At 40.9% G+C, this 27,212-nt stretch overlaps 1 protein-coding gene across 16 annotated transcripts in view; it reads left to right on the top strand.

The window, feature by feature from the left end:
• Positions 1 to 27,212, top strand: part of PTPRT (protein tyrosine phosphatase receptor type T) — a 1,141,641-nt gene that overhangs the window by 527,557 nt on the left and 586,872 nt on the right. For all 16 annotated transcript variants that reach the window (XM_056121254.1, XM_056121255.1, XM_056121260.1 and 13 more), the window contains exon 7: positions 9,192 to 9,485. In XM_056121254.1, coding sequence (XP_055977229.1) covers positions 9,192 to 9,485 — 294 coding nt within the window. The remainder of the gene's footprint in view (positions 1 to 9,191; positions 9,486 to 27,212) is intronic.

Raw genomic sequence — 27,212 nt, forward strand, 5'->3', positions numbered from 1 at the left:
CCTTTGTGGTCATTTATAATTATTTACTATTATTATCATCTTAACTAGCCAATACCACTCACATTGAATGAACAAAGTCTGAGTATAAAGGATGAGATTTTTAAAGTCTTTTTCAATTTTGATAGACTTAGATCTGTTTTTGCCTAGATGCTTGTGGGGATTTCTTTTTAGTCTTTGCCAGTATGTACTTAAGTCTGAGTCTCATCATTGATTTTGCCTGAAACCCACTGTGCTCTTCGTGGTCTATAAACTTAGACCTTCATTCATTTCAAAGACATTTTCTTTTGCTATGTCTTTGATTATTGTTCTGTTCCAGTTACTTGATGTCTTCTCTCCAAATGCTTATAATTATTAGATGTTCATCCTCTCCTCTATATATCATTCTCATTCTTGCTTTTATTAATTTCTTGATTACCAACCCAATCTCTTATAAGAAAATGTATCAAATAAACCCCTGCCCCCATAGAAATAAAGTAGAGCACTTGCCTTGCATGTGTGGGACTCTGGGTTCATTCAATCCCTACAAAAATTTAATTAAATAGAAAAAATAATACATCAAATGCAGGTTGAACATTGGTCATACAATAGGCAAGGACACAAAGATTTAATTCTAGAAAGAATCTACCAGTGAACTGGTTGCTCATTGATCATATCCTGACCTTTCCTCAAGGTTAGGGAAAAAGAAGGAGGCTGGATCTTCAGGTGATCACTCAACTGCAAGGGAGAGTCAGATCATGCATGCATGTAGAATTCATACAGTCCATTGTAGCGAATTTCATGCTTTTGTCTTTTGAATTATAAGAAACTCTCCATTATAAAGAAGAATCAGGAGACACTGGTATGTCCAGGGTTGTACTGTGGATGGAGGGTGAAACCAGAGCAAGAGAAAACCCTGGTCTCACAATAGCTTCCCTTTTCCCTTGATTTTCTGTCCATGACTTTACGAATAGTGTCACATGCCAGCCTGTAGACTAAACATTTTTTTCCACAAAAACTAAACATTATTAGACTAAATGATGTTTTTTCACATCTACTTGTGAATGGCCTCTTCCCCAGCATCTGAGCAGGCAGAGGCCAAATTGCAAATACCATAAGCAGGGCTTTGTGAAACGGAGAAGGGAAAAACCATTGGAGAAATGCATGTGCAGGAGTGCGGATATAGGGATGAACTATTGGGGCATGGATTTGTGCATTTGTTCATGGGTAGGGTAACATGGGGACATTCCTGTAGATCCATATGGGTCAGCAAATAGCAATGCAATTAAAAGCAATAAAATCAGCATGGAGCAAGGGAGAGGGTGGTTGAATTACCACTAATGGTCAAAGGCTCGCTTTATACTTTAGTAGCATCCAGTGTTTTTCAGAATGCTTGATTTCTGCCTGGAACAGACAAGTTGTACACATAGAATTTGTGCTTGAGTTATTTGAAGCACTTTTGCTCTCCGTAGGAATTTCTGGGGAGCCAAACTGTTACAACTGCTCACAGCAGGGAAAAGAAAGATAGAATTGGTCTGAATATTGCTGCTTGAGGATGAGACAGAATTACATTAAGGAATCACCTCACCATGCATACATTGAGGGAGAACCTTGGTAGCTCAGGGCCAGCTGCTGCACACCTGATGCCCACCCCCCAGAGTCCTTGACTTGAAGAGCATCATTGTCAGGTCAGGCTAGAATGGACCAGCACCATCTCTGACCTATCACTCAGCTTCCCGAAGGCCAGACATCCTCCCTGTTGGTTTGATTTCACATTTGGTGAACATAATTGCCATCAGATGTCAAACCTGACTGTACACAGTTGACTATGGAAGGTCAGGGAAAGAGGGTGGTTGGTGGGGTTCAGGCATGAAAAAGCTCATAAAGGGGCCCAGACACAGAATGGAACAAGCTTTTGTTTAGAATTCTCATAAGAATCAAAGCATCCAGGTTTTTTTCCAGATTCTGGCTATTGTAAAGGTGGAAAATGGAGCTCAGATAGAGAAGGGAGCACCAAATAAAGGGTGTTGGTAGGATCCTCCTAGGATGGGAGAAGCATGCTGAAAGTAGACTATAGACCAAACATGATTGCCACTCAATGCCTATTTTGCAAACCACAACACCTAAAAAGAGAGCGAGAACAAAAGGGAATGCCCTGCCACAGAGGCAGGGTGGGATGGGGGATGGGGGGTGGGAGGGATACTGGGATCCGTGGTGTTGGGAAATGGGCACTGGTGGATGGATGGGTATTTGATCATTGTATAATTGAAACCCAAGCACAAAAATTTGTAAGTCTACAACTGTACCTCATGGTGTCTCACTAATAAAAATTTTTAAAAAAAGAATCAAAGCATCTCCCAGTGCTGATTGAACCTTCTGAAGTGTCCTGGTGCAGGATTCAAGACCCAACCCCTCAAGCAGACCAGACTTTCTCCATGTCAGATTTAGCAGCATTCTTTTCATCGCGGGGCTACAGAGAGGGCATGACTTTTCCCCTTTATCCTTTTTAATGTATCATGTACTTAGAGCTAAATGACTCGAGTATGGATTTTGTTAATTTTTTAAAAATTAAAATTTTTTTTATTGAATCACCTTCAGATGTAACATTATAAAACTGTTCATGATCAAGTTTCAGTCATACAGTGTTCCAATATTTTGTTTATTTTTTTATACAACCTTAGACAAGAAACAGAAATGTTTGTCGTCTCAGGAAGCTTTCTCAAGCTCAGGTCCAGAAAATTACTTCATCAGTGTTATGATTTTTATTTTTTCTTCTTTTATCCAGATTGGAGGGGCTGGAGCAATGACACAGTGGGTAGGGCGTTTGCCTTGCATGTGGCTGACCTGGGTTCGATTCCTATGTTCCTCTTGGAGAGCTTGGCAAACTACCAAGAGTATCCCACCCACACGGCAGAGCCTGGAAAACTCTCCGATGTGTATTTGATATGCTAAAAACAGTAACAGAAAGTCTCACAATGGAGACGTTACTGGTGCCTGCTCGAGCAAATCGATGAACAACGGGAGGACAGTGCTACAGTGCTATCCAGCACTTGATAGCAGTGAAATGAAGTAGATTTTAGTCTTTATTGAAGTAACATTGGCTTGTACCATAAAATGTATATTATGAGCAAGTATGATATTTTCATGTTTGCATATAATAAATCATAATTTGTATAAATTACTCAAAACAAATATTCCATTTCAACACCTCAGAAAATTTCCTCACACCTTATCCCACTCAGGACCTATTCTGCAGATAACTGCTTAGCTTACCTTTTCTACATAGACTAGTCCTGCCTGTTCTTAAATGTCTCATATCAATGGAATCATTGGATTATTCTTTCTTTGCACTTTTTTGCACAGCATAATTTTCACCAGAGACTTGTTCATGGTACTTGTTTGGGTATATTTTTCCTTTTTTCTTGTGTATGGTGCTCCACCTTTGGGAAATTTCCTCATTTATTAACACCCACCATTGTGACTTATATTCCCATTTCCTCCACTTCAACAGCTTCAGAATCCATGTTATTGCCTTAATTTTCTTTCTCTGTGCTTTTGAATGGAAATTTGGGTGTGAGCTCTAGGAAAACCAGGATTGTCTCCTCTTAGAAACAATCTTGGAGACAATATTCTGTCTCCTCAGAACCTAGAATAGAGGCCCTAGCAGGTACTCCATGTTAGTGGAGTGGGTGATTCAGTGGTCAAAACAGAATTTTCATTGTGATACCTACAAATCAGTCCCTGATGTAACTTCCCAAGGAGCCCAGAGCTACAAAATCTCCATAATAGTCATTAACACAGGGGTCTGGTACCACAGGCTGCTCTCTTTGAAGAACTTTCAGGGTCAGAGCGATTGTAGAGAGAGTAAAGCATTTGCCTTGCATGTGACTGACTGGGTTCCATCCTCAGCATCCCATAGGGTCTCCTAAGCACTTCCAGGAGTAATTCCTAAGTGCAGAGCCAGGAATCCCTGAACGTCACTGGGTGAACCCAAAAAGAGAGAGAGGGGTGGGGGCAGAAGTGGAAAACAAGAGGAAGAAATAATGAACTTCCTTAACTTCTAGCATAAGTGCAGTTCCTTCCTAGACCCCAGAGTGGCCCCTGCAGCACCCTCCTTCTACTCTTGTCATTGTTAGTTTTGTTGGCTACCCCACCCTCTGGTTCCACAGGAACCTGAGTTTCCCCTTGCCAATGAATTGCACACACTCAGCCTGTCCTGGCACATGAAGAGACACCGAGTATATCAGCTGGGATTTTAAAGGAAAGTTTTTCTTCTTACAGGTGGTATACCTAAAGACCCTAGTGGTAGGAAAGTCATGCATGGACATGGATTTAGAAAGCATAGCCTCTGGAACTCGAGCCAGAACTGCACCCCAACATACATTCCATATTCACATATTGACGCCTTCACCCCAGTATGCTGCTGGAGGGTGAGGCCTGTGGAAGACATTTAGATTTTGATGTAGTTGTGTGATTGTAATCCTCATTATGGATGTAGTTCCCAAAGAAGAATAGGGAGCACTAGTGATATGTTTCCATCACTTAAAGACATGGCGCAAAATGGGAGGGGCTGTCATGAAGAACAGACTCTGCTGGCCCCATGATCTTGGAATCTCCAGCCTCCAGAACGGGGCAAGGCAAGTGTTAGTAGTTGTAACTTCCCAGTCTTCCCAGTCTTGGGTATTTGTTGTAGTAATATAAGCTACTAGCGTAGCCCTGGTGGAAGACTTCTACTTCAAACAGAACAATCCATGGGGAGGGCCATAATTTTTTTCTTTAAATATTTTAGCTCAAGATTCTGGAGTGATAGTACAGTGGGTAGGGTGTTTGCCTTACATGTAGCCAACCTGGGTTCGATTCCCAGCATCCCCTGTGGTCCCCCGAGCACCACCAGAAGTAATTCCTGAGTGCAAAGCCAGTAGTAACCCCTGTGCATCACCAGGTGTGACCCAAAAAGCAAAAAATAAATAAATACATAAATATTTTTGCTCAAATATTAAGTCTATGACTGTTCAGTAGATTGTGATCATTGTAATCTAGAGATTTACTTGACATTGTCCTTTGACAGTCTTAGTATGTCCATTTTCATCACGTGTTAATAAATTTTAGAACTTGGAAGAGCTGTATCTGTGACTTCTATATCAAATTCCATTCCCATCCTTGATTGTATTCACAGCTTCTGATTTCTCACAGCAAAAGGCTACAAAGAAATTGTATATTATAATAGGCATGTGATCTGTTGGCAGGACCTCTGTGTATTTTCTTTGATATTAACACAGGTTCCCTGTGGTTCAGGTATGGGATGCTGAGAGTTCTGGAATTGCCATGGTAGAAAACTAGGCACCATATTTAATGTGCATTTTTTCTGGGAAGAGAATTTTGAAATTTTTCATCAAATTTTCATAAAACTTCATGCATCCCCCAAGGCTTAAAACTACTTGTATAGACTTCCTGTTATGATTCTTTTGGTAAATATCTTATACATCTGAAGTACCAGAAGAACACTGAGTGACAGGAATGCTACCTGGGTTCTGAATTCCAATGTTTTCTTTCTGCCGTGAGTTTTCCCTGTCTCAGTTCCCTTTCTGATGACATCAAATAATGAAATATGGTGACTTCTCCGATATTTTGCACTGTAGAGATGATACCTGATATAGTTAAGCTTAATGTTTTTTATATTTAAGGAAATATGGAGCCTAACGAAGAAAATCATGTTATGCCTCATACCTGCTTATCTCTCTGAACCACAAGTGCTTATATCTTCCAAAGATTTTCAACTGTAGATCCATGGATTTTCTAAAATATACAAAGAAAAACAGTTCTCTAGTAATCTCTTGGTTCCGGATATAGGAAGCACTATACTGCATAATTTATTCTCAAGGGTACATAGGGAGAAGCAACCGCACTGACTACTCACACATGGATATGTAAACTAGTAAGTCATTGAAGATGGAGACATTTGTATCCTTAAGGGAATGTTTGCTAGTCGACTTCGATCTACTATCTGGAATACATGAAAAGAGAAGAAACACTTAGAAAGATACATATATTATTTTATTTCTAGTGGCTTGCAATATATTACTGATTCTTGAAACTGGAGTGTGAAACTAGTAGAAAACTGACAGAAGAGAGTTTTTTGTGGTCACTTGCTCAAGCCCCAAAGTACTGAAGTCTGCTGCTCTTCATTCTGTCCAGAGCCAGTCTGTGAATAATTATATTGAGGAATTGGGCAGAGCCATCACAGAGCTACCAAATAGCACCCTTGGGACTTCACTGAAGACTTATGGGAACTCGGGAGAGTTGATAATGGTGATCAAAGGATCTATATATTTAAAATGCACAAAGGACGAGCCCAGAAATTATCTGCCTGCCAACGTAACTTCTCTACCTGGAACAAATTATCCAAAAATCAATTTGCAAACACCTTTGAGATAATAAGGTCTTGAGTAATAACCTCTGTGGCTTTGTAAAGAAAAGCATCTGGCTTGACTAATCTGCTTAATTTCCTTCTCTGACCAAACCGTAGACAGTAATGGAAGCGATCTGAAATTGTCTCTAAAGATTTGCCTCGAGACACAGAGAGAAAATATTGTCTACCTCTGTCTCATAGCAATTATTCTATTTCTGGAGCCTCTTTGTTGCTAGGTAATTAATTAGAAAGAAAACACTGACGGAGTCTAATCTATCCCGTTGCTCTCATCCGAGTTCCTAACTGAAATTCATATCTGCCTTATCTGTCTGACTAGCCCAGACCCTATCCTAAAGTGCTTGAATACATCTACATCGCATTTTACATCCAAATGCATGTCCCAACCTCTACTTGCTAGTTCTACTTCAATAATCACTAGCTATTCTTGCCCCTTGACAGATATTCCCATTCCTAGCAAATGGTCCTATGAAAATAGGAGTCCAGAAGGACTAAAATCATTTGCACAAAGATGTTCATTGCAGCATTTCTTATGATTTAAAAAAATACAAATGCATAACAACTATTATACTTCCAAATTGGATAACAGTTTTCCTACCTGACATAGGTAAGGAACACTCCCGGTAATTGTATAATTACCAGTGATGGTAAATTCACTTAGAATATGGAAAGAGTCCTTTAGAAAGCACTCACTGAAGAAATTAAGTTGGGTCCATATTGGATTTATGTGTTACTTAACCACATGTGAAAGATTTACTAATATTAATCAAACCTAGAGTGGAACATAGAGAAATGAAAATGGCAGCTATGTTGGGTGGTAGGAATTGGGAGTGTTTTCTTTTCTTCTCAACTTTAAAAAAAATAAACTTTTAAAAGTTTAATTATAGTGCTATTTTAGCTGCAAATAAAAATAACAAATAGGACCAGAGAAATAGTACCACATGTAGGACTAATCCCTGAGTACACCTGGATATGGCCCAAAACCCAAATAAATGAAAATACACACATACACAAACACACACACACACACTCTTACAAAACATGTATCAAGAGGTGAACAGATTTCTACCCTGCCCTCTGGTTTTGGACTTGATCACCTATTTGTTGTTAATCTTTTAAAATGTTAATTTTAAAGTGAAAAATTACCTGAAGTGAGACATATGAGATGTATTTGCAAGAGGTACAAAATACATGTTGATTTCTTCAACTTTCCTAAGGGTTGCCAGATGAAAAAGATTTCTCCATAGCTGGAAGCCTGCCTCATTAGCAAAGGGGATAAGAGAGAAGGGATCACTAAGAAAAAGATGGCTGGAGGAATTGATCGGGATGGAGATGTGTGCAGAAAGTGGATGGATAAAAGACCAAACATGATAACCTCTCAGTGTCTGTATTGCAAACCATAATGCCCAAAAGTAGAGAGAGATTATGGGGAATCATGTCTCCATGGAGGCAGGGGAAGGGTGGGAAATAGGAGTATACCGGGAATATTGGTGGTGGGGAATGTGCACTGGTGGAGGGATGGGTGTTTGATCACTGTGTGATTGTAACCTAAACATGAAAGCTTGTAACTATCTCACGGTGATTCAATAAAATAAAAATAAATAAATAAATAAATAAAGTGATAGATGCTGTACCTACTTACTACATACAACACACTGCATTTGTTCCATTAAAATAAAATTTAGATTATTTTTTTCCTTAAAGTTTTATTAGTGAAACACCATGAGGTACAGTTGTAGACTTACAAATTTTTGTGCTTGGGTTTTAGTTATAAAATGATCGAATACCCATGCCTCCACCAGTGCCCATTGAAATTTAGATTATTTTAAAATAAAACATTGTAAATACTTGTCAGAGTTCTAGTTTAATAGAAGAAGATGTAGAATCTAATGAAAAATGCAAGATAATTCCCGTGACTTTTCTTGTGACCCTTGGTTCTCACATAGGCTCCAGGACCCATGACATTCCCCTGCTTGGAAGAACCTACTAGAACCAAGGAAAAAAACATAATTCTTGCTGTGCCCACACCCTTTTTTACACTTAGGTTTATATTACTACTCAGGGAGAACTTCCAAATAATAGCCTATGTATATAGAAAAGAAATTAAATAAATGTTTGTAAACATTTAAAAGAAATAACATGAATGCCTAGAATCTGCAGACATTTGAGTTCCAGGCAGTTTCAGACATGTTTCTGGAATTGTCTTCCTTTTCCTCACCTGTTTGGATACTGTTTTTCTGGCTTTTTTTTATATTAAAAAATTTGTTAATAGTGAGACATCATGAGGTACAGTTGCAGACTTACACATTTTTGTGCTTGGGTTCCAATTATACAATGATCAACTACCCATCCCTCCACCAGTGCCCATTTCCCACCACCACGGATCCCAGTATCCCTCCCACCCCCATGGCTTTTGAACTTAACTCTAGTAAACGCAGGTCATCATTCAAGGCTAGAAAGTGTCAGTCAGCCAAGAGAGTTTTTCTGTACTCAAGGTTCATGGTGTCAGGGTGCGGGGGGGGGGGGGGGGGGGGAGAATGCACATTTCCACAATATCTTTATATTTTTTTAAGGAATTGTGGTAGGAGTTGATCATACTGTTTAAAGAAATATTCATCCAGGCATTTACATTTGAAATGTGAAAATTGTAGTAGGATGTGGATGAGGCCAGCATGGAATTTAGGGTCTTTTGTTTGGCTATGTCTGGAGGTCTGTCTTGGTCCTCATTTTCTTAGCTTCTGATTTATCAACCTCTTAGGTCTAATGCTCTTCACTCATTGTCTTTCAGAACCTCCGACGCCCATAGCCCCCCCAGAGCTGCTGGCTGTGGGGGCCACATACCTGTGGATCAAGCCGAATGCCAATTCCATCATCGGGGACGGCCCCATCATCCTCAAGGAGGTGGAATACCGCACCACCACGGGCACCTGGGCTGAGACCCACATCGTTGACTCTCCCAACTATAAGCTGTGGCATCTGGACCCTGATGTGGAATACGAGATCCGGGTGCTCCTCACACGACCAGGAGAGGGAGGTACAGGACCTCCAGGGCCACCTCTCACCACCAGAACCAAGTGTGCTGGTAAGAGCCTCCTTCCTCGTATTTACTGAGCCTCCTCTGGGCCTCAGAGACTCCATCACTCAGCATTGCTGTGAGTGCTTCCTGCTGTGCAGGAAAATGCTGGAACTTGGGTCCTGCCTGAGAGAATGTCCTGGTAGTGGTGGTAACTCTGGTGACCTCTTGGTTCCAAGTATGGTTCTACAAATGGACTTCAGCTTTGTCCCAGAGAAGTTTCCAGTCTTGGCATGTTCCAGTGTCTCTCTCCCAAGGCATCTGGTGCCCTTTGCCTGTCTAAGGCTTCCTTGAGAGTGTATCAGAGGGTTTATGAGGCCATTTCTCTGTAGACTCTGGACTCCGGTGGTCACTCTGGCTCCTGTTATATCTCTGAGGTGTTTCTGAGTCTAACTTTTCCCCAAAGATTCTTGCTGTGGGTCTGTGACAATAATGAGCTCTTGGGGTTTTGGTTGGTTTGTTTGTTTTGTTTGGGGAGACCATGATATACTGTGCACAGGGGTTACTCTCTAGCTTTGTGCTCAGGGATCACTCCTCATTGGATTTGGGGGGCCATATGTGGTACTGAGCATTGAACCCTGCTTGGCTACATTCCAGGCAAGTACCCTATCCACAGTACTATTGCTCCAGCCCAAGGTCTTGATTTTGACAAGTTTACCTAAGGGTTGTGGTTCTAATTCTGGCTGTAAGGAGAGTTGTGGTTCTAATTCTGGCTGTGAGGAGGGTTGTGGATCTAATTCTGACTGTGAGGAGTCACAGGTGCCTCCTGATTCTGTGTGTAATCCACTAGTCCTTAAGAGCCTCCTGGCCCCACAAACCTTGGGGATTCTGGTTCCCACTTAAGAGTATGGCTGGGACCATCTCTTCTAGGTTCTGGATTCTGTATCCCAATAGAATCTGCTTCCATGGAAACTCTTGGCTTGACTTTTTCTCAGAGGTTTCTGGATGTTGCCGAGGAGTGCGTTGGCTGTGCCTGTGGTCTGGCAGTATTTGTTGGATCCAGCTATGTCCCAATTCCAGGATTCATGGTGTTTCCCATCGGGGAGATTGACTGTGACAGGGTCACTGTCAGCATCCCGGAGAGGCTCCAGCTCTGATGGCAACTCGAGAAATGGAAAGAACTTGTCACTGTTGGCAAAACACGTCATGTAGATTGTTTCGTGTCTTTCTTCTAGGTAACCTTTAGGTCTAAGTGCTCTGCTCTCTGTGCAGTAAGGAGTCAAGCTGTCCACAGTGGCAGGATTGTCCTGAAGTGGTTGAGATGTGAGCATGTTTTTCTGTCATTAATGTTCTTGGCCATCAGTTGCTTTGTGGGGAATAAATCAAGAATGTAGATGTAATGACAGTGGGGTACAGGACCCGAGAATCCAGTGGGGGGCAGAGGAGATAGCTGCCTGAGCAATGGCTTCTGAGAATAGAGGCGTCACTGGCAAGTCTGGGTGGGGAGAGAATTCATTAGCCCAGTGACTTTCATAGAACAAAAGGCAAAGCAAAATGTAATCAGCTCTGCAATATTGTGACCCATGCCCTGAAAGATCCCTGCACTCTACAAAGTCACATGATACAAAGGCACTGGGCTTAGGGACAGACATGGGGCTGAGACTCACCACTCCCACTTTATCAGTGACATTTAAAAAATGAGTAAAGGGGCTGGGAGATACTATAGTGTCGCCCGCATTTCTGACTTGGATTTAATTCCATGCACCACATGACCAGGTACAGCCCTCAAAGCCCCCAAGCTCCATCAGGTGTGGCCCTGGAGACCCTCAGAACTGCTGAAGTGGTGTGGGTATCTCTAACACTGCAAGATCCAAGTGGTTGCACATCCTTGGGCCCTTACATTGAGCCTCTGGCCTGTTTGGCTGAGGGACCTCCTGAGAAACATTTGGGAGGCCTAAAACAAAAAAAAAAAAGAATTAAAATGAGTAGAAACCAATGAAAAGCATCTCACAATTTTGTACACACATTCCTGGCTAATGTGTATATTTCCTTGTAAACTGCTGTACATATGGTGGGTTACACGGAATAGACCTGAAGTTTCTGGTGTGGAAATGGGTACCAGAAAAATGACATCCTGGGGACTGCTGTGACAGAATCAGAAGGAGGGCTCTGCAGCACGTGAGATGAGAGTTTGGGATCTGGGCCACTGAGTACAAATGAACATGACTCAAAAACCCAGGCACGAGGGTCCCTTTTGTACTTAGTTCCTATGTGAAGTTCAACTGGTGGTAGTTTGTTCTTTCTCAATGTTTCTGTGTACAGAAACACACAGAGTATACGTGGGATATGTGTTATGTTGGCGTGACCCTCATTATACCAAACACCTTGGAATCTGTTGCCACCACAATGCAAATTGTGTTCTAGCAAAATTTATTGTAACATTCCTCAAGATCTCTTCACTGTATTTGGTAGTATGTTGCCCAGAGTTAGTGAATATCTTCGTAGCTTGGGCATAGTTCTTTGAATGTCACTGAAGCATGAGGATGAATGGAGATACCTTTTTTAAAATTATTTTCCAGAAAGGGCCTTTGGTAAAATTCCTCATTGAAATGTGATTATGAAACATACTACTTTCAAAGGACAGAAGGATAAGTTATTAAAGCAGGTAATACCCTATCCAAGCTCGGCAATTCAATATTCATCCATAAAAATAATTGATTTGATCCTGCCGATGAGACTTTTCTCTATCCACAGGGTAAATCTAAAAGTTTCCAGGGTTTTTGATCTTTATAAATGATATTCAAAGTACTTTAGCAGTCCCCCTGGACTTATTTGCTGATGATCACATAATACATTTTGAAATTCAATCATAAGATGATCATCTCAATAAAAATTTACAATTTATTGCAAACTGTTGCCCCGACTGTGTAATGGAATTTACATGTTGAAAACACAATTGTCTGACTATCACCATAAAAATTATGAGCTGAAATGCTGTTTGTGGTTTTATATTTCAAGAAATGTTGGTGTTTAAGTAAGTTACAGCTGAAATCTTGAATAATCCACATTTTACCAAACATATTGCCAGAAAGATCATCTTCTTTTCTGCATTGCTACTAATAGCAGAATATTTTTTGACTTGTAATTAATTTTTAAGAGAATTCCAAGGCTGGTATCCATTTGTGTATGTTGTTTATTGGGGTTGATAGCCCGAGTCCCCCTGCTTCCCTATTCTATTATTAATTGTACTGGAAATGTGCTCATTATTTAACAAAATAGAAATCAAGAGTGTGTGGAGTGCGTAAGGTATAATTTCTGCCCAGAGGAATTTATAGTCTGGGTAAAAATCCCAACAAAACAACACAAAGGGGAAAACATAAACATAATGTAAAGAGTCTAAATAGTACATTTCATGGAGAAAAGCAAAGTTGATCTGGAAAGAGCAGACCCAGAGCAGGGCTTTTCCTAGTCTGGTAGCTGGACCAGAATCCTCATTGTCACCTGGGAACTTGTTAGAAATGCATATGCTTCAATCAGGTTATAGTCAAGAGAACATTTGTCCTGCATATGTGAATCCCTGGGTTCCATACTTGGCCACTTTGAGAAAAGAATGCAAAGAAGTAAGAAATGCAGAGAAGGAAGCAATCTAGGGGTGAAGGAAGTTGAGAAAGGAAAATAGTATGGGGGAAGGCATTGGGACTTCAGTTATATTGTTGGTGTGGGAGAGTGGTGTAGCTAGATATCTGAGGCACAGACTCAACAACACTGGAAACATGAGATCTAACGTGCCAGTCAAGGTGGAAGGTGGGGTGGGAGGATGGGATGGGATAGAGTCTGGGAGCACTGGTGTAGAGAAGTTGGCACTGGTGGAGGATTGATTATTGAAATATTATATGCCTAAGACTCAACTATCAATAACTTTCTAAATTAAGGTTATATAATTAAATTTTTAAAATTTTAACAGAAATGCATATTCTCAGGTTCTGGGAGCCCATGAATATATGCTTTTCACTAATACAGAGTTCACTAATACAGAGCCCTCCATTTATGATCTATCTACTGGTATACTGTGGCATAGCACAACACCACTTTTGTGGTGCACCCAATATATTGCTTGATCCTTGAGGCAACTTTGCGGAGTACATGGGAGGAGAAATGAATTGTTAGTCCAAGTCAGTTGAGTCAATTGAGTCAATACATCAATTGATTGCTTAGAGCTTAATCTCCTGAACTCAGAAACTCCCCATCACTTAATTTAATAAAGTTTCCTCACCCCTGGAGGGTGGCATTGGTCAATGGAGGGACTGGCTTGGGGGGACCGACTGCCACACAATGTGGGCTGAACCACTGAATGGCCATCTTTTGTGTCCCTCGCATGGGTCAATTTCTGTGCTGTTGGGACAGTACAAGAGTCCGCTTGGTAAGGACAAACTAGGAATAGGCAGACTTGGCAAGAAGCTCAAGTGTGAATATAGCTGAAGAAGTCCCTAGTGGGGCCTATACAACAAGGGCAGGTGGGGATCTGTTTTCTCTTGCCATATCTGGCAGATCATTGGACAGGTAACTTAATGGGCACTGAGAGCAGGGTCAATCCTTCAGAGAGGAGACTATCAGTAGTTTGACTAAAGGGAAGTATTGGAGACCAACAATCTGGAATTTAGAGCAAGATTCTTAGCCAGTTTAAACCAAAGCCTGAATGGGGGTGGAAGGAGGTCAGATAAGGAGAGAGGTAGAGATGGGGAGGGAGGTTGTGAGGAAGAGAACTGGAAATAAAGGGGTAGAAAGAGGATTCTTAGGTTTCTTGTGCTGAAGGACTGAGAAATGGGTGTTGGAATCAGAAAATACTTGGTGATGAGTGTGTGTGGTGGGGGATGTGAGTGGGGGTTTGCTCAGGGAACAAGCTCCGGTTTGATTTGTTCTATTGTGGGGAAGAAGCTAGATCTGGTTATAATATATGAAAATCTGGTGCCCAAGAGAGACCCGCAGATCACCTCCTCTTCCCTGAGCACTACCTGATTGTACTTGGATTTTAGGATCAAAGGCACTCTTTAGTACCGATGAAAGCAATTTAATTCTCTTTCTTCATGCTCTTCTCTGGAGATGTCCCATTCATTTATTTATTTTTCTTTCATCATTTTGTTCATTTTGCTCAGTTTAATCATCTTCCACCCTTCCTAAAATACAGGCCTGGGAAGCTAGGCAGTAATGTACATCAAAGTGCTTTGAAAAGCTCAAAAATGCTCTTTAGATGCCTACATTGAAATACATTATTGTCTCACTACTACTGTTGTGAAGGCTATGATCGTGACGCATGGTATTCACACAAAATGTCTGTAGCAGCTATTTCTTTGGACCACTGGGTTGAGATCGGGTTAGCCATACAGCTGCCCTTTGTCACCCGAGGGGAAGCCCTCATTCTGAACATGGTGATTAGGTTTGCAGTCTGGACTCCAGACCATTGACTACTTCTCTCTCTACCACTTTCCCAGTGACAAATATCTGGTGAAGGAGCTGCATCCTGGAGGACTCAGCTGCTTCTCACAGGAAGATTGACCCCTCCCTTGGCAGGCCAGGTTACTGCTGGGCATTTGGAGGGGTCGTCACTAGCTGGTGTTACTGAGGTTTTCAACACTCTGGATAGATGCCAGTGGACGCATAGAGAATATCCATCAGGCACAAAAGAGTAGAAACAGCAGGCAGGCTATTGACTCAAAGGCTCTGGACCCCACGGAGAACCAAGAGCACCAGTGCTGAAAATGGGGCTAGGGTCAGTAAGGGTGATCAGAAAGTTGGGCACCACATGCATCCAGCATGTTGTTGCATCACTTCAGGATGTGCCATATTTATTAATGGTCTGAGCAGCTGCTTGATGAAGTTGTAAAATGAGCGACATTGGGGACAATTGCCAGGAAGTGGTACAGTTAGGTCAGATGGGAGTTCTCTTCCTATTTTTTGGAGAGATTGACATATTGTTTTCCATAGATGTTGACAAGTTGGGGGATGAGAGGACAGCGTATTGGCGTCCCTTGGGGATGGAGATAGCTACATTTGTGATGCACGATGTGGTATTAGAATTATGGGCATGAGAAACCATTATTAATAGTTGCAAACTATTTATTCTTCATTAAAAATAAAATTAAAAATAATCTTTGAAAACTTCAAAATAAAAAAAGCAATGAGCAGCTCCAGCAGCACCCACTCCCTGCCACATGGTACCCTCTCCGCCTCTTGGTTTCTCTTCTGTAGACACGTTCCTCCTCACCTTTGAAATAGGTCCTCAGTGACCCTGAGGTGTTCATCATTTTGCTTGAGAAATCTCTCCCTCATCCCCCAAAGCCTACTTGAAATCCCTGCAGTGCTCAGATCTAGTTTTGGAGTCACAAATCAGCAACCTTGCAACCAAGTCAGGCAGCCCTGCCTCCCCTGATGGCGACCTTGCTGAAATCGGGGCCCTTCAAGCTCAGACAGTCCAGGTGAAAGTGCCTTTGCAGAGCCCAGCTCTTGGCTGCACTGCTGGTCTCCACCCCCCCACCATGCTAGGTGTTCACCCGTCATATTTTATTTCCATATTTATGGATTTCTACTTGAAGTGATAGGTCTTCCCTGTTCTTTTCTGCAAGGGCATAAAAAAGAGAAAATCAAATCACTGGGCTCAGCGAAGTGAGAGTGGTTGTTAGAATTTAGTAAACAGAATCTGAGCTTTCGATCCAGAAAGCAGCGGGTTCTCCTGCAAGCCCTCTCCCCCCTCCCCGCACCATGATCCTGAGTGGATTTCCTTGACCAGAATGGGCCTCTATTTCTTTTCCTCTTTTTGTGGAGATGGGCCTTGTGGGGGGACAATTCCATGGAGCAAGTTACGTGTCAGGCAGAGAATCAGAACATTGGTGCCCTGGTGGTTGGACATTCTTCTTAGGTCCAGGAAGAGGGCGTCAGCCTCAGTCAGCCCCAGGACAAAGAGCTCTTCTCTTAGGCACCCTCTTCCCCGTCAAGCAGCTGTCTCCTAGCATAGGCACTCAAGACAGCAGAGGAGGTAGGAAGAGGGTAGCTAGTCTGTGTTCCGGGATCCTTGCAGCCACAGGGACACTGGGAATGGGGCCTGGAAGGATGAGAACTACCCCTTTCTGCTTTTGTCTTTTATAGTATAGAGAAAGACAGACAGACAGAGACAGAAACAGAGATAGAAACAGAGACAGAGAGACAGGAACAAAGACAGAGAGAGCCTTAGATCTGCAAGGTGGCAAAGGTTGGTGGAAATAAGTTCTGCTAACTAGGAGTGGCCCCTGATTCTGGAGTGATCTTCCTTGGGGACATCTGTGTTTGCATCCTTGCTTGAGATCAGAGGACAGCAGTCGGGGAGGAGGGATGGAGACTCTGGAAAATAAAATCAAGATACAGAACTAGCTCTTGGGCCTTATGGAGCATTTTCTTTATTTCTCTAAGCTTCAGCTTGTAGCTGTTTAGGGGGTGACATAACCTGGTGTAACTCTGGGCTCTCTGACCAAACATTCAGTGGAACTTCGTTTGGGGGTATCTGGTGGTGTGAGTTTAGACATCTAATGCCTATCACAAGCCTGGGGAGATTGTTCAGGAAATACAGGAAGATTAGCTCATGGAAATCAAACCACCATCCCACAAAATAGTATTTTAGAGATGGAATCTCCAGTAGGGGAGTAATAGGCAGGTGGAGCACTTTATGCTCAAAGGGACAAGGGATGTTCCTCTAAAGTGAGGAAGTGTGCCATATGGAAGACTGCTCCAGAAGACTTCCCTCTATGCCACTATGAGTCACTAGGGGCTGGGCCATACTGGACAGATGAGGAGTGGAGGCAAGGAAGCCTGATTACCCATGCTGGGTTCTAGAGCTGGAGCCAAGAGGTGAGAGCCAATGATCAAGGATCCACCTTGACTTGGGTGGTCAAGCTCCATTTCTTGCAGACCATCTCCCTCCCTTCTGCACATGTAGCATCTACAGAGGTGATGCAAGAGCCACCTCTCTTGACTTAAGTCATGGAACCGTGTTCCCCTCTGGCTACCACACATAACCTCAGAGGCTCTGCCCAGTTCCTGCAGTTCTTAGGCTGGGTAATGTGCAAGTGAATGGGGAGAATAGACTTACGCACCTCTCTGGAATGTAGAAGGGACTTTGACAGGTGCCTCGCAATTCTCTGTAGAAAGCAGCATCAGGCATTCCTCTTGTTCTGTATGTAGCCCTGGGTAAAATTCAACAGAAACAAGAAAAGTTCTATTAAACATCCTGTTAGACTGAGGTTTTTTTGCTGCCCCACGCTCCCTTGAGAATGAAGGCCACCTGGATGGTGAAATTCAGGAAGTCAGCAGACACACTTTGTAGGTTGAGATTTGGCCGCGGATGGGGAGAGAGCTACAAAGATATAAAGAATGATAATAAAAGCCTACTCTTTTGTTTGTCAAGATGCTTTACTGAAAGAATCCCCCAAGATGTCTAAATTAGAGGTCAGTATTTCCTATAACTAGGAAAATCTTTTTGGATTTTCTTTCTTTTCTCTTCTTTTTTCTTTTGTTTAGCTAGGGAAATCTTGAGGTAATCAGAGGGCTGGAGCGATAGAACAGCGGTAGGGCATTTGCCTTGTGCACAGCCAACCTGGCCAAGTCGGGTTCGATTTCTCTGCCCCTCTCGGAGAGCCCAGCAAGCTACTGAGAGTATCTTGCCCACATGGCAGAGCCTGGCAAGCTACCCGTGATGTATTCGATATGCCAAACACAGTAACAACAAGTCTCAAAATGAAGACGTTACTGGGCCCACTGGAGCAAATCGACGAACAATGGAAGGACAGTGTTTCCTTTTTTCTTTTTTTTAGCTAGGGAAATCTTGAGGTAATCAGAAACTGGCCATGTAGAACATGTATAATATTCAGCATCTACATGTTTGTTTTGAGTATAACCCTTGCAATTTTTAATTTTCCTTCTTTCTTTCTTTCCTTTCTTTCCTTCCTTCCTTCCTTCCTTCCTTCCTTCCTTCCTTCCTTCCTTCCTTCCTTTCTTTCTTTCTTTCTTTCTTTCTTTCTTCTTCCTGCCTGCCTGCCTGCCTGCCTGCCTTCCTTCCTTCCTTCCTTCCTTCGTTCCTTCCTTCCTTCCTTCCTTCCTTCCTTCCTTCTTTCCTTCCTTCCTTCCTTCATTTCTTCCTTCCACATCTGGTCCTACTCAGGGCTATTCCCATCTCAGTGCTCAGGAACTGGCAATAACAGGGATAAAGCCTGATTACTTGTCTTACAGTGCCTTACAGGGGTGGATATGATTTTATCCACTGACTGTCTAGATGGTAAGTAACATACCCAAGGCCACATACATGTTCAGTGGGCCATTTGGGAATTGAGTCTTTTAATTATCTAGCTGTAAAGTTCTGGTTTTCTCTGTTGTGATTCCTGGAACCTAGCATCAGTGTGAAAGCATAACATCTTAGGACCAAGTTGTGTTTATGCAGAAACACACTGATGAAAAATGTTGAATACTATAAAAACTATTGGTATAATATCTCCTATCAGTAGGTCAAAGGATAAAAATCATCAAGAGAGGCTGAAAGTAATTTGAAAATATTCGATCTTTATTACTGATCAGAATTCTTAACAAGCTAGGAATGGAAAGTTCCTTCTTATTTCTGGAAGAAAATGTTCTTGAATTTTCAAATCTTGAGAGAATAGACTAAACCATAAAAAAAGCTATTAGAACTAAGAGATTTTTGTCTTTTGGTCAGACACAAAGCAAATAAACAAAAATCAATAGCCATATCACAGTAATAGCAAATATGAAAATATAAAAAATGTATCCCGGTCTCAAATGCAATTAACGTATAAATACTTAGAAGCAAACCAAGAAATGTGTGTAATCTATATGTCAACAAACAGAGAACTTATTGAGGATGAAAAAATGAGGCCTGAATAAATAAATAAAGGAAATAATCATTGTGGTTTTGGATTAGCAGATTTAATATTATGAAAAAGTTGGTTCTTCCCAAATTAAATATGTGGTTAATATAATTGTAATAAAAATGCTAGTGGTTCTTTTTGGAACTTGACAAAGCTATTTCAAAATCAACTTAGAAAAATATACAAGGAAAAGTATCCAAGATATTTTAAAAAGGTAGTGGCGAGAGGGAGGGGAATTAATGGAAGAAACCAATATGTAAATATTTTCTAATGAAAACCTAGAAAAAATACAATATATCATGAAACTGGCTTTTAAAATATGTGTAAGTAGAGAATTTCTTACCAGCAAACCAAGAAATGTGTGTTTTTTTTACTACTTTAAAAGTTAATTTTAAAGTAGTTAATAATATGGAAAAGGATCAGAATTCATTCTGAATTCACACACACATGATGGACATGCTAAATTCTGGACTGATTAAGAATTAACAAAAAGAAGAGAGCAAGAGCTAGAATAAAATTAAGAAAATGTTTTACACTAGATTTTCAAATAAATATATTGACTCATGGTTTACAGATGTTACTACATAGAGATAAGGAAAAAAGAAAAGAAGAAAAATATATGTTCAACAATAAAATAAGTGAACTGGATTTGGGAGAACCTGTGACAAAATGGAGACAAAAGGAATATGCCAAAAAAATAGGAATATATAGAAATATATAGGAATATAAAAATATACAAAATAATCTCACGTACAAAGGTCTTCCACACACCAACATATTGCATTAATACAGAAGTCTAAATGATGTAATCAGGCAATTGCTAAATAAAAGAATGAATGGTGAAAAGTATAATTAAAGTATGCAGTGTGAAAGAATTAAATAAAGTTTTAACCTACAAGATGACTGAAATGTAGCTATGTTTCATTGGCAGTTACCAGCATTGGTAAGGACTAGTGAAGTTGGAACAAGCCTTTCTATAGGTCGGCTAACTGCCATGGCATTTTTACAGGATTATTTGCTGATTTTTTATTCCTAATAAAATAATTAGAACTTCTCAAAAGAGTTGTATATGTATAGGTTATCCCTGCATTATTTATAAGGGCAAAACTTGGAAATCACTCACATCTACCAACCATAAAAGATTAGCTAAGTAACTCTGTGCAGCACATGGTGGAAATCTATGCTAGTGTTACACACTATATATTCATGGAATATCTAATAATATAGGTCATGTTCATGTGTAATTAGTTAAAAATAAGCTGATGAAATTGCATATGTAATTACCATTCCAGTTTTTAGAAATAGAAATATGCAGCCTATATATCAGGAGGCAAATTTATAAGTAAGAGCTATAAAGCATTCACTAGAATGTCCCATTACCGATTTTACACATGATCCAGTCATTCCCCTAACATCTAATTAGGAGCATCCTTGGGGGACACTCCCCCCTGCTCCCAGCAGGAAGTGATTTCCTGTAGTACCAGAACTTTTTGATGTTTGATGAATATGGGCAAGGATTTTTCAATGCATGCTACCCAGCAAGCAACTGGGAATCCTTCTTCTGGCTTTTGGTGGCCAGCAACCTCCCTTCTGATTTCTTCTCCCTCCAGACAACCTATAGGTGCTTCTTATTTCCCTTAGCTTTCTCCAGATTCATTTTCAACTTCAAATCCTCACCCCTCCTTTCACCACTGAGCTGAATGTGAAGGGAGATGCAGGAAAGGAGATCTATGCTGAAGACCCATGTTCTATACGAATGAGAATAGCCTTCTCAAAACAACTGTCCTCCCATTGTTTATCGATTTGTACGAGTGGGCCCAGTAACATCTCCATTGTGAGACTTATTACTGTGTTTGGCATATCAAATACATCATGGATAGCTTGCCAGGCTTTGCCGTGTGGGCGAGATACTCTCAGTAGCTTGCCGGGCTCTCTGAAAGGGGCGGAGGAATCGAACTTGGGTTGGCTGAGTGGGCTGCATGCAAGGCAAATGCCCTACCCGCTGTGCTATCGCTCCAGCCCCCTCTCAAAACAAGTATAGTTTACTTTATCATTTAATTAATTTTAATTTTTTTGGGTTTGGGGCATACCTGGCTGTACTTATAACTTACATATGGCTCTGTCTCAGTGATCACACCTGTCAGGGCTTGGGGGATCATAGGAACTACTTGAGTTGAAACCCAGGTTGGGTTTGTGCAAAGCAAATAAATACCCTTCTGTGCATATCAATTACATATTTATTTATTACACATATGCACTACATACATGTTATTACATCATATCTAAATATTTGTTTGTTTTATTATGCTATATAAAATTTGTACAACCTGAGAGATCTAGATTTTCTCCATAAGCACTGGATTGTTGGCATACTCAGAAGTTATAGGGATGGTGCCATATTTTTTGAGCGCTGGAATGCAGACCAGACTTTCAACTGTGTTATGATGGATCGAGGGGCAATTAAATACAAGATGTTTTCTGTCAGTCCCGTCTAAGTATGATTGTCTCTCATTAGGATGCTGGGAAGCTTTGTATAATTTTCATAGTCTCTCTTAACCAGTTTATGTGGAGATAATGCTGCTTACTTCATTGAGTAGAAGTCAACTCATTTGTATTAACAATGACTAATAATGCTCTCAACCTGCTTATAACCTCATGGGAAGATGAGGTTATAATCAACATCACTTACCAAGATTTAAAGACCTGAAGCACTTATTCCAAGCCATGACACTTAGGAGGTGGGTAAGGCCAGAACCTCTTAGCCCACTCACTGATATAACATCGGTGCCTGGTACAATGTCCCACCATTAGTAGGTGTCTGGCAAATGGGAATTTTTAGCAATTCATACCTAGGTATTCACTTTCTCTCCCCGTCTCTTTCAGTAAATTCCTAAAGCTTCACTGTAGTGGGCCTAAGGAGCAAAACTAGCTCTTGTAATTGTCACAAAGAAATCTGGTAAGGTCCAGAATTTCAGGAGATTAGCATGCACCCTCAGCCAAAACTATATTTGAGCCAGAGAGATAATATCAGGGTTTTCTACCACACATTGACTTGACCCAGAAGTCCTTTTTTTTTCTCTTTTTGGGTCACACCCAGTGATGCACAGGGGTTACTCCTGGCTTGCACTCAGGAATTACTCCTGATGATACTTGGGGGAGCATATGGGATGCTGAGAATGAATTGAACCCAGGTCGGCCACGTGCAAGGCAAATGCCCTACCCACTGTATTATTGTTCCAGCCCCAAAGTCCTTCTGATATTCATGAAGGATGCTGTGGTGGGCACTGAGAGTAGCTGTGTGGGGTTGTCTCTTGGGAACCCACATACCCATGTCATTGCCATATAGATTGCAGTAGCAGGAAATGTCTTGAGTCATTAATAGAAACTCTTCTAACCACCCCTTCTTCCTGTTGGGCCCTGGATGGAGAGGAAGCATAGCTCTGTTGCTATTGAGGGGTTGCTGCCATCATTCCTTTTTTATGTGCTCTTAATCTTCATATTTGAAAAATTAGGGAGTATTAACATCAGAACAATTTTTTGAAAATAGAAATGAGCTCCCATTGTTTTGCTACTGTGTAATCCCTTTCAATCACTGACCCTGTTCTCACTGTGTCATTGTTCCCTGTGTACCATTTACAACCCCACCTGTCACTCAGCACCATCAAGTCAATATTTTACAGGTCTTAATGCACTTGCAGCATTTTTAATGCTCCATAGTGTCCCATCCAATCTAATTACCATAATTTGTTCACTGATTCCTATATTGTTGGATACTTGAATGTTTCCAACATGTCGCCTTCCTCCTGCCTGTAGCCTTCTACTTATTTTTTTTTCTTAGACTAAATTTAAGGGACTGAGCGATTAAAGAGTAGGGGTATCCTTATGACTTTTGTTGCATTTCACAGATTTATTGTGAAATAATTATGTTAATTTGTAATGAGGTGAGCACTTTCAGTGTAACCTTGATAGGCTTGAGTATTATCAGTTCTTTTCTGTTTTGTCAATTTCATAGGCATGCGGTGATAGTTCAAATCTACCTTGGTGCACCATTTCTGCATTCTCCTTTGCCTTGATAATGTTTGCTAGCCACTCTCTTCTGTTTGGTTTCTCAGTGACACCTCTTACCTTATAGCCTTTATCCAGGCTGCCTCTCCCCATTCACACCCTTCCCTGGTTTACTGACTTACTCCTCTCCTTTCTTTATATGCCCCTTTTAAATTCATTTCACAGAGAGACCAAGACTGCCACCTTGATTTAAGTTAGTGTCCTTCTCACTCCCTTTTAACCATGTACCACACTCTCCATAGAAATTATACCAGTTTATAATCATCTAATTATTTGTGTATGTATTTATGTATTCCTCTTTCATTGCATTGTGTGATTCTAACTCCAGGAGCATGCCCTCACCTGGAAATATACCACCTTAAATGCATGTGTGTGGTAAAACTGTGTGTGTGGACTGCAAAGTATTTGGATAATCAGAAAAATACAGGTACAGAAACTTCAGTGACCCAACACAGTATCACACAAGCTCCTAATAGTTTTAGGTTTGTATTTCACTCAATCAGTATGGAGTTTATTTTGATCATTGGCATATGAGTGAGCTTTCAACTTGGTTTGAAAATATTTAATCCATTATGCCAACACTATTGGCAGTCTTTAAGGAGATAAAAGGAAATGAAACAGGAAGCCTGACCCAAAGAAATTGCAAGTAAAGAGTCAGGGAGAGGGTCCTATTTGTAAATTCTTTGATCTGGCTTAAATAGCAGCAGGGAAGACACCTACAATACAGTTAGGGAAACTTATTTAGGGATACATCTTTTAGTGTATGTGTCCAAAAACCAGTCCCCACTGGATTTGCAAAATGCTCTTTCCACAGCCTTTTATAAACATCTCAATTGATCTTCAGTGTGACTTTGAGGCTACCAAGTCAATCTCCGTCTTGTACACTGGAGCAGGGAAAGCTTTTAGAAATTAGACAACCTTCCCTAAATCTGAAATCCCACCATAGCTGTGAAATAGCATCCTCTGACCTCAAGCTCTTTTAATTCTTGCCCTTTGGCCACAGTAGATGGTTTCTGTGTGTGTGTGTGCTATGAATCCTGACAGAAGAGATGGCTTGGGAGAATGGTATAGGTAATAGGGTTGAGGAGAAAAGAGTTCTGATTAATTGAATTTTTTTGAATCTCAAGGTTAAGAAGAAAAATCTATTAAAAACTTAGCCCAGACTATTTTATACAGACAGTATGTAAACTAAACGATAAAATTTACCCCAAAAAGAAAAAAGTCAGTAATTAATGTGACCCTTAATTGCCTTTGTAGTAGGTACATACACTTGACACTGCACTCACTCCAAAGATTTTGATCAAAATGAGGGCAGCTGGGGCATTTAATGGACTCTCACCAGGAAAGGACTGTTCCAGATCCTTGAATTTTAGGAGATTCTATGCTCTCTGAGGACACTCTTGTAACTTCATGTCTGTGTCTGGCTGGCATACCTGGAAGTGTGACAAATGGATGAGCACACAGTCTAATCAGTGAATGCTATTTTGTATTACAGGAAGTATAGGGTCAGAGTTAGTTGGCAACATGACCCTATTACATGATACACAAAATTTCTGAAGAACATGACATTTAATTCTGACCACATATATTTAAAGACACTGGATAAAAAATGATCTAGGAGAGTGTTGGGCGAGCTGTTACAGGCACCAGCTAAAGATGTTGACCTCGATGTCTGCTTGTAAGTCAGAGAAACCTTGGAACCTTTAGATATTCAGGGTTTTGTTGGACATGCTTGAAAAGAAATTGAAGCATGTAGTCATATTTTAATGATATTTTTGTAACGATGACAGAAAGAAGTTTCATTATAAATGAAGACATAGAAAATCAACAAAAAAAGTAAACACCCCTATTTCACCAGATTTGGTACAACTCTTTAATATTTGGTACAGTATTAAAAATATTGTATATCTCCTTGGATGGGCCGAAGCGATAGCATAGCGGCCTACCTGGGTGTTTGCCTTGCACGTGGCCGACCTGGGTTTGATTCCTCCACCTCTCTCAGAGAGCCCGGCAGGCTACTGAGAGTATTCCGCCTGCATGGCAAAGGCTGGCAAGCTATCCGTTATGTATTTGATATGCCAAAAATAGTAACAACAAGTCTCACAATGGAGACGTTACTGGTGCCCGCTCAAGAAAATCGATGAACAACGGGAGGACAGTGCTACAGTGCTCCTTGGATAAAATTGAGTGAATTCCTCATTCTATAACTGTTTTTTTTCCTTTTTTGGGAAGGAATAAGGGGAGGAGGGACCATACCCAGCAATTATCAGGGGTTTCTCCTAGGTTTGTGCTATAACGGCTGCTCCTGGAAGTTCTCAGGTGATCATACAGTGTGAAAGATTGAATGTGAGCCTCCTGCTTACAAAGTGTGTAAGCATGTACAGTGCTGGAGATGTAGCACTGTACTGATATACCATGTACTTATATAATGTCTTTTACACATGTGTGAACTTCTGGTGGAGGGATGGATGTTGGAACATTGTATGACTGAAACTTGACCAGGAGCCCTTTGTAATGCTGTATCTCTTGATAATTCAATTAAAAAATACGTGTGAACTAGCTGTATGAGTCAGGTATGAACTTCATATTTACCATGAGGAATATAATAGACATGGGCTTGACTTCTATGGAGCATGAAGCCTAGGGAAGAAATCTGACATTCCATTCCATGCAGATACAGAAATACAGTCCCATCTTCATCTTGCAGATTTCCTACCTGAAATTCTCCTATTTCTAAAATGTAGTTCTAATACACACACACACATCAATTCTCATGCTTTACCAGTCATTTGTAGATGGTCACAGACTTGAGTGTGTGTGTTTTGAGTGGTCTAATGCTACCCACGCTTCTATCTAAGGTCCAGCCAGGTGAAGCTTCCCTCAAGATTCAGCTATTCGTATGTCCCCAAAATATTTTTTTCAGACTTATTTAGTTCCATGTTTTCTCCAATTTGGTGCTTTTCCCTGTCAGTTTCACTGGAAAAAATATCCCCTCAGCGGTGTGCTGAAATTCTGTCTAGTGTTCTTGAGTACAGAAGAGTTGTGATGGGCTCATGGTGAAGACACAAGTGCTAGAGACACTTTATTCAGGCATAATTTACATAACTATTGGCAGAAATAATGAAACAATAACATAGAGTAAATTATGTGTCTTCTAATAAAAACTTGTCTACAGGTTGTGTATTGACAGTGGACAGGAAAAAAAATCGCCTATTATTTTTTTATTAGTGAAACACCATGAGGTACAGTTGTATATTTACAATTTTTTGTGCTTGGGTTTCGATTATACAATGATCAGATACCCATCCCTCCACCAGTGCCCATTTTCCACCACCATGGATAATATCCCCCCCACCCCCATCCCCCCATCCCCCCTGCCTCTGTGGCAGGGCAATCCTCTGTGTTCTCTCTCTCCTTTTGGGTGTTGTGGTCTGCAAAAGAGGAATTGAGTGGCAAACATGTTCAGTCCATAGTCTACTTTCGACATGCATCTCCCCTCCTGGAAGGATCCTCCAAATACCCTTTATTTGGTGTTCCCTTCTCTATCTGAGCTGCCCTTTCCTCTAGAATGCCCGACTGGCCACTAAGCTATGGAGTAATCCTCCTGGTGCTGATCTCAGCTATTCTTGGGTATTAATCTCATATTTTGTTACTTTATATCCCCCAGATGAATGCAATCTTTCTATGTCTATCCCTCTCTTTCTGACTCATTTCGCTTAGCATGATACTTTCCATGTTGTACCACTTGTATGTAAATTTCATGATCATCTTTTCTAACAGCTACATAGTACTCCATTGTGTAGATGTACCAAAGTTTCTTTAACCAGTC

This window comes from Sorex fumeus, unplaced genomic scaffold (genome assembly GCF_029834395.1).
Source record: "Sorex fumeus unplaced genomic scaffold, SorFum_2.1 ptg000044l, whole genome shotgun sequence".
NCBI lineage: Eukaryota > Metazoa > Chordata > Mammalia > Eulipotyphla > Soricidae > Sorex > Sorex fumeus.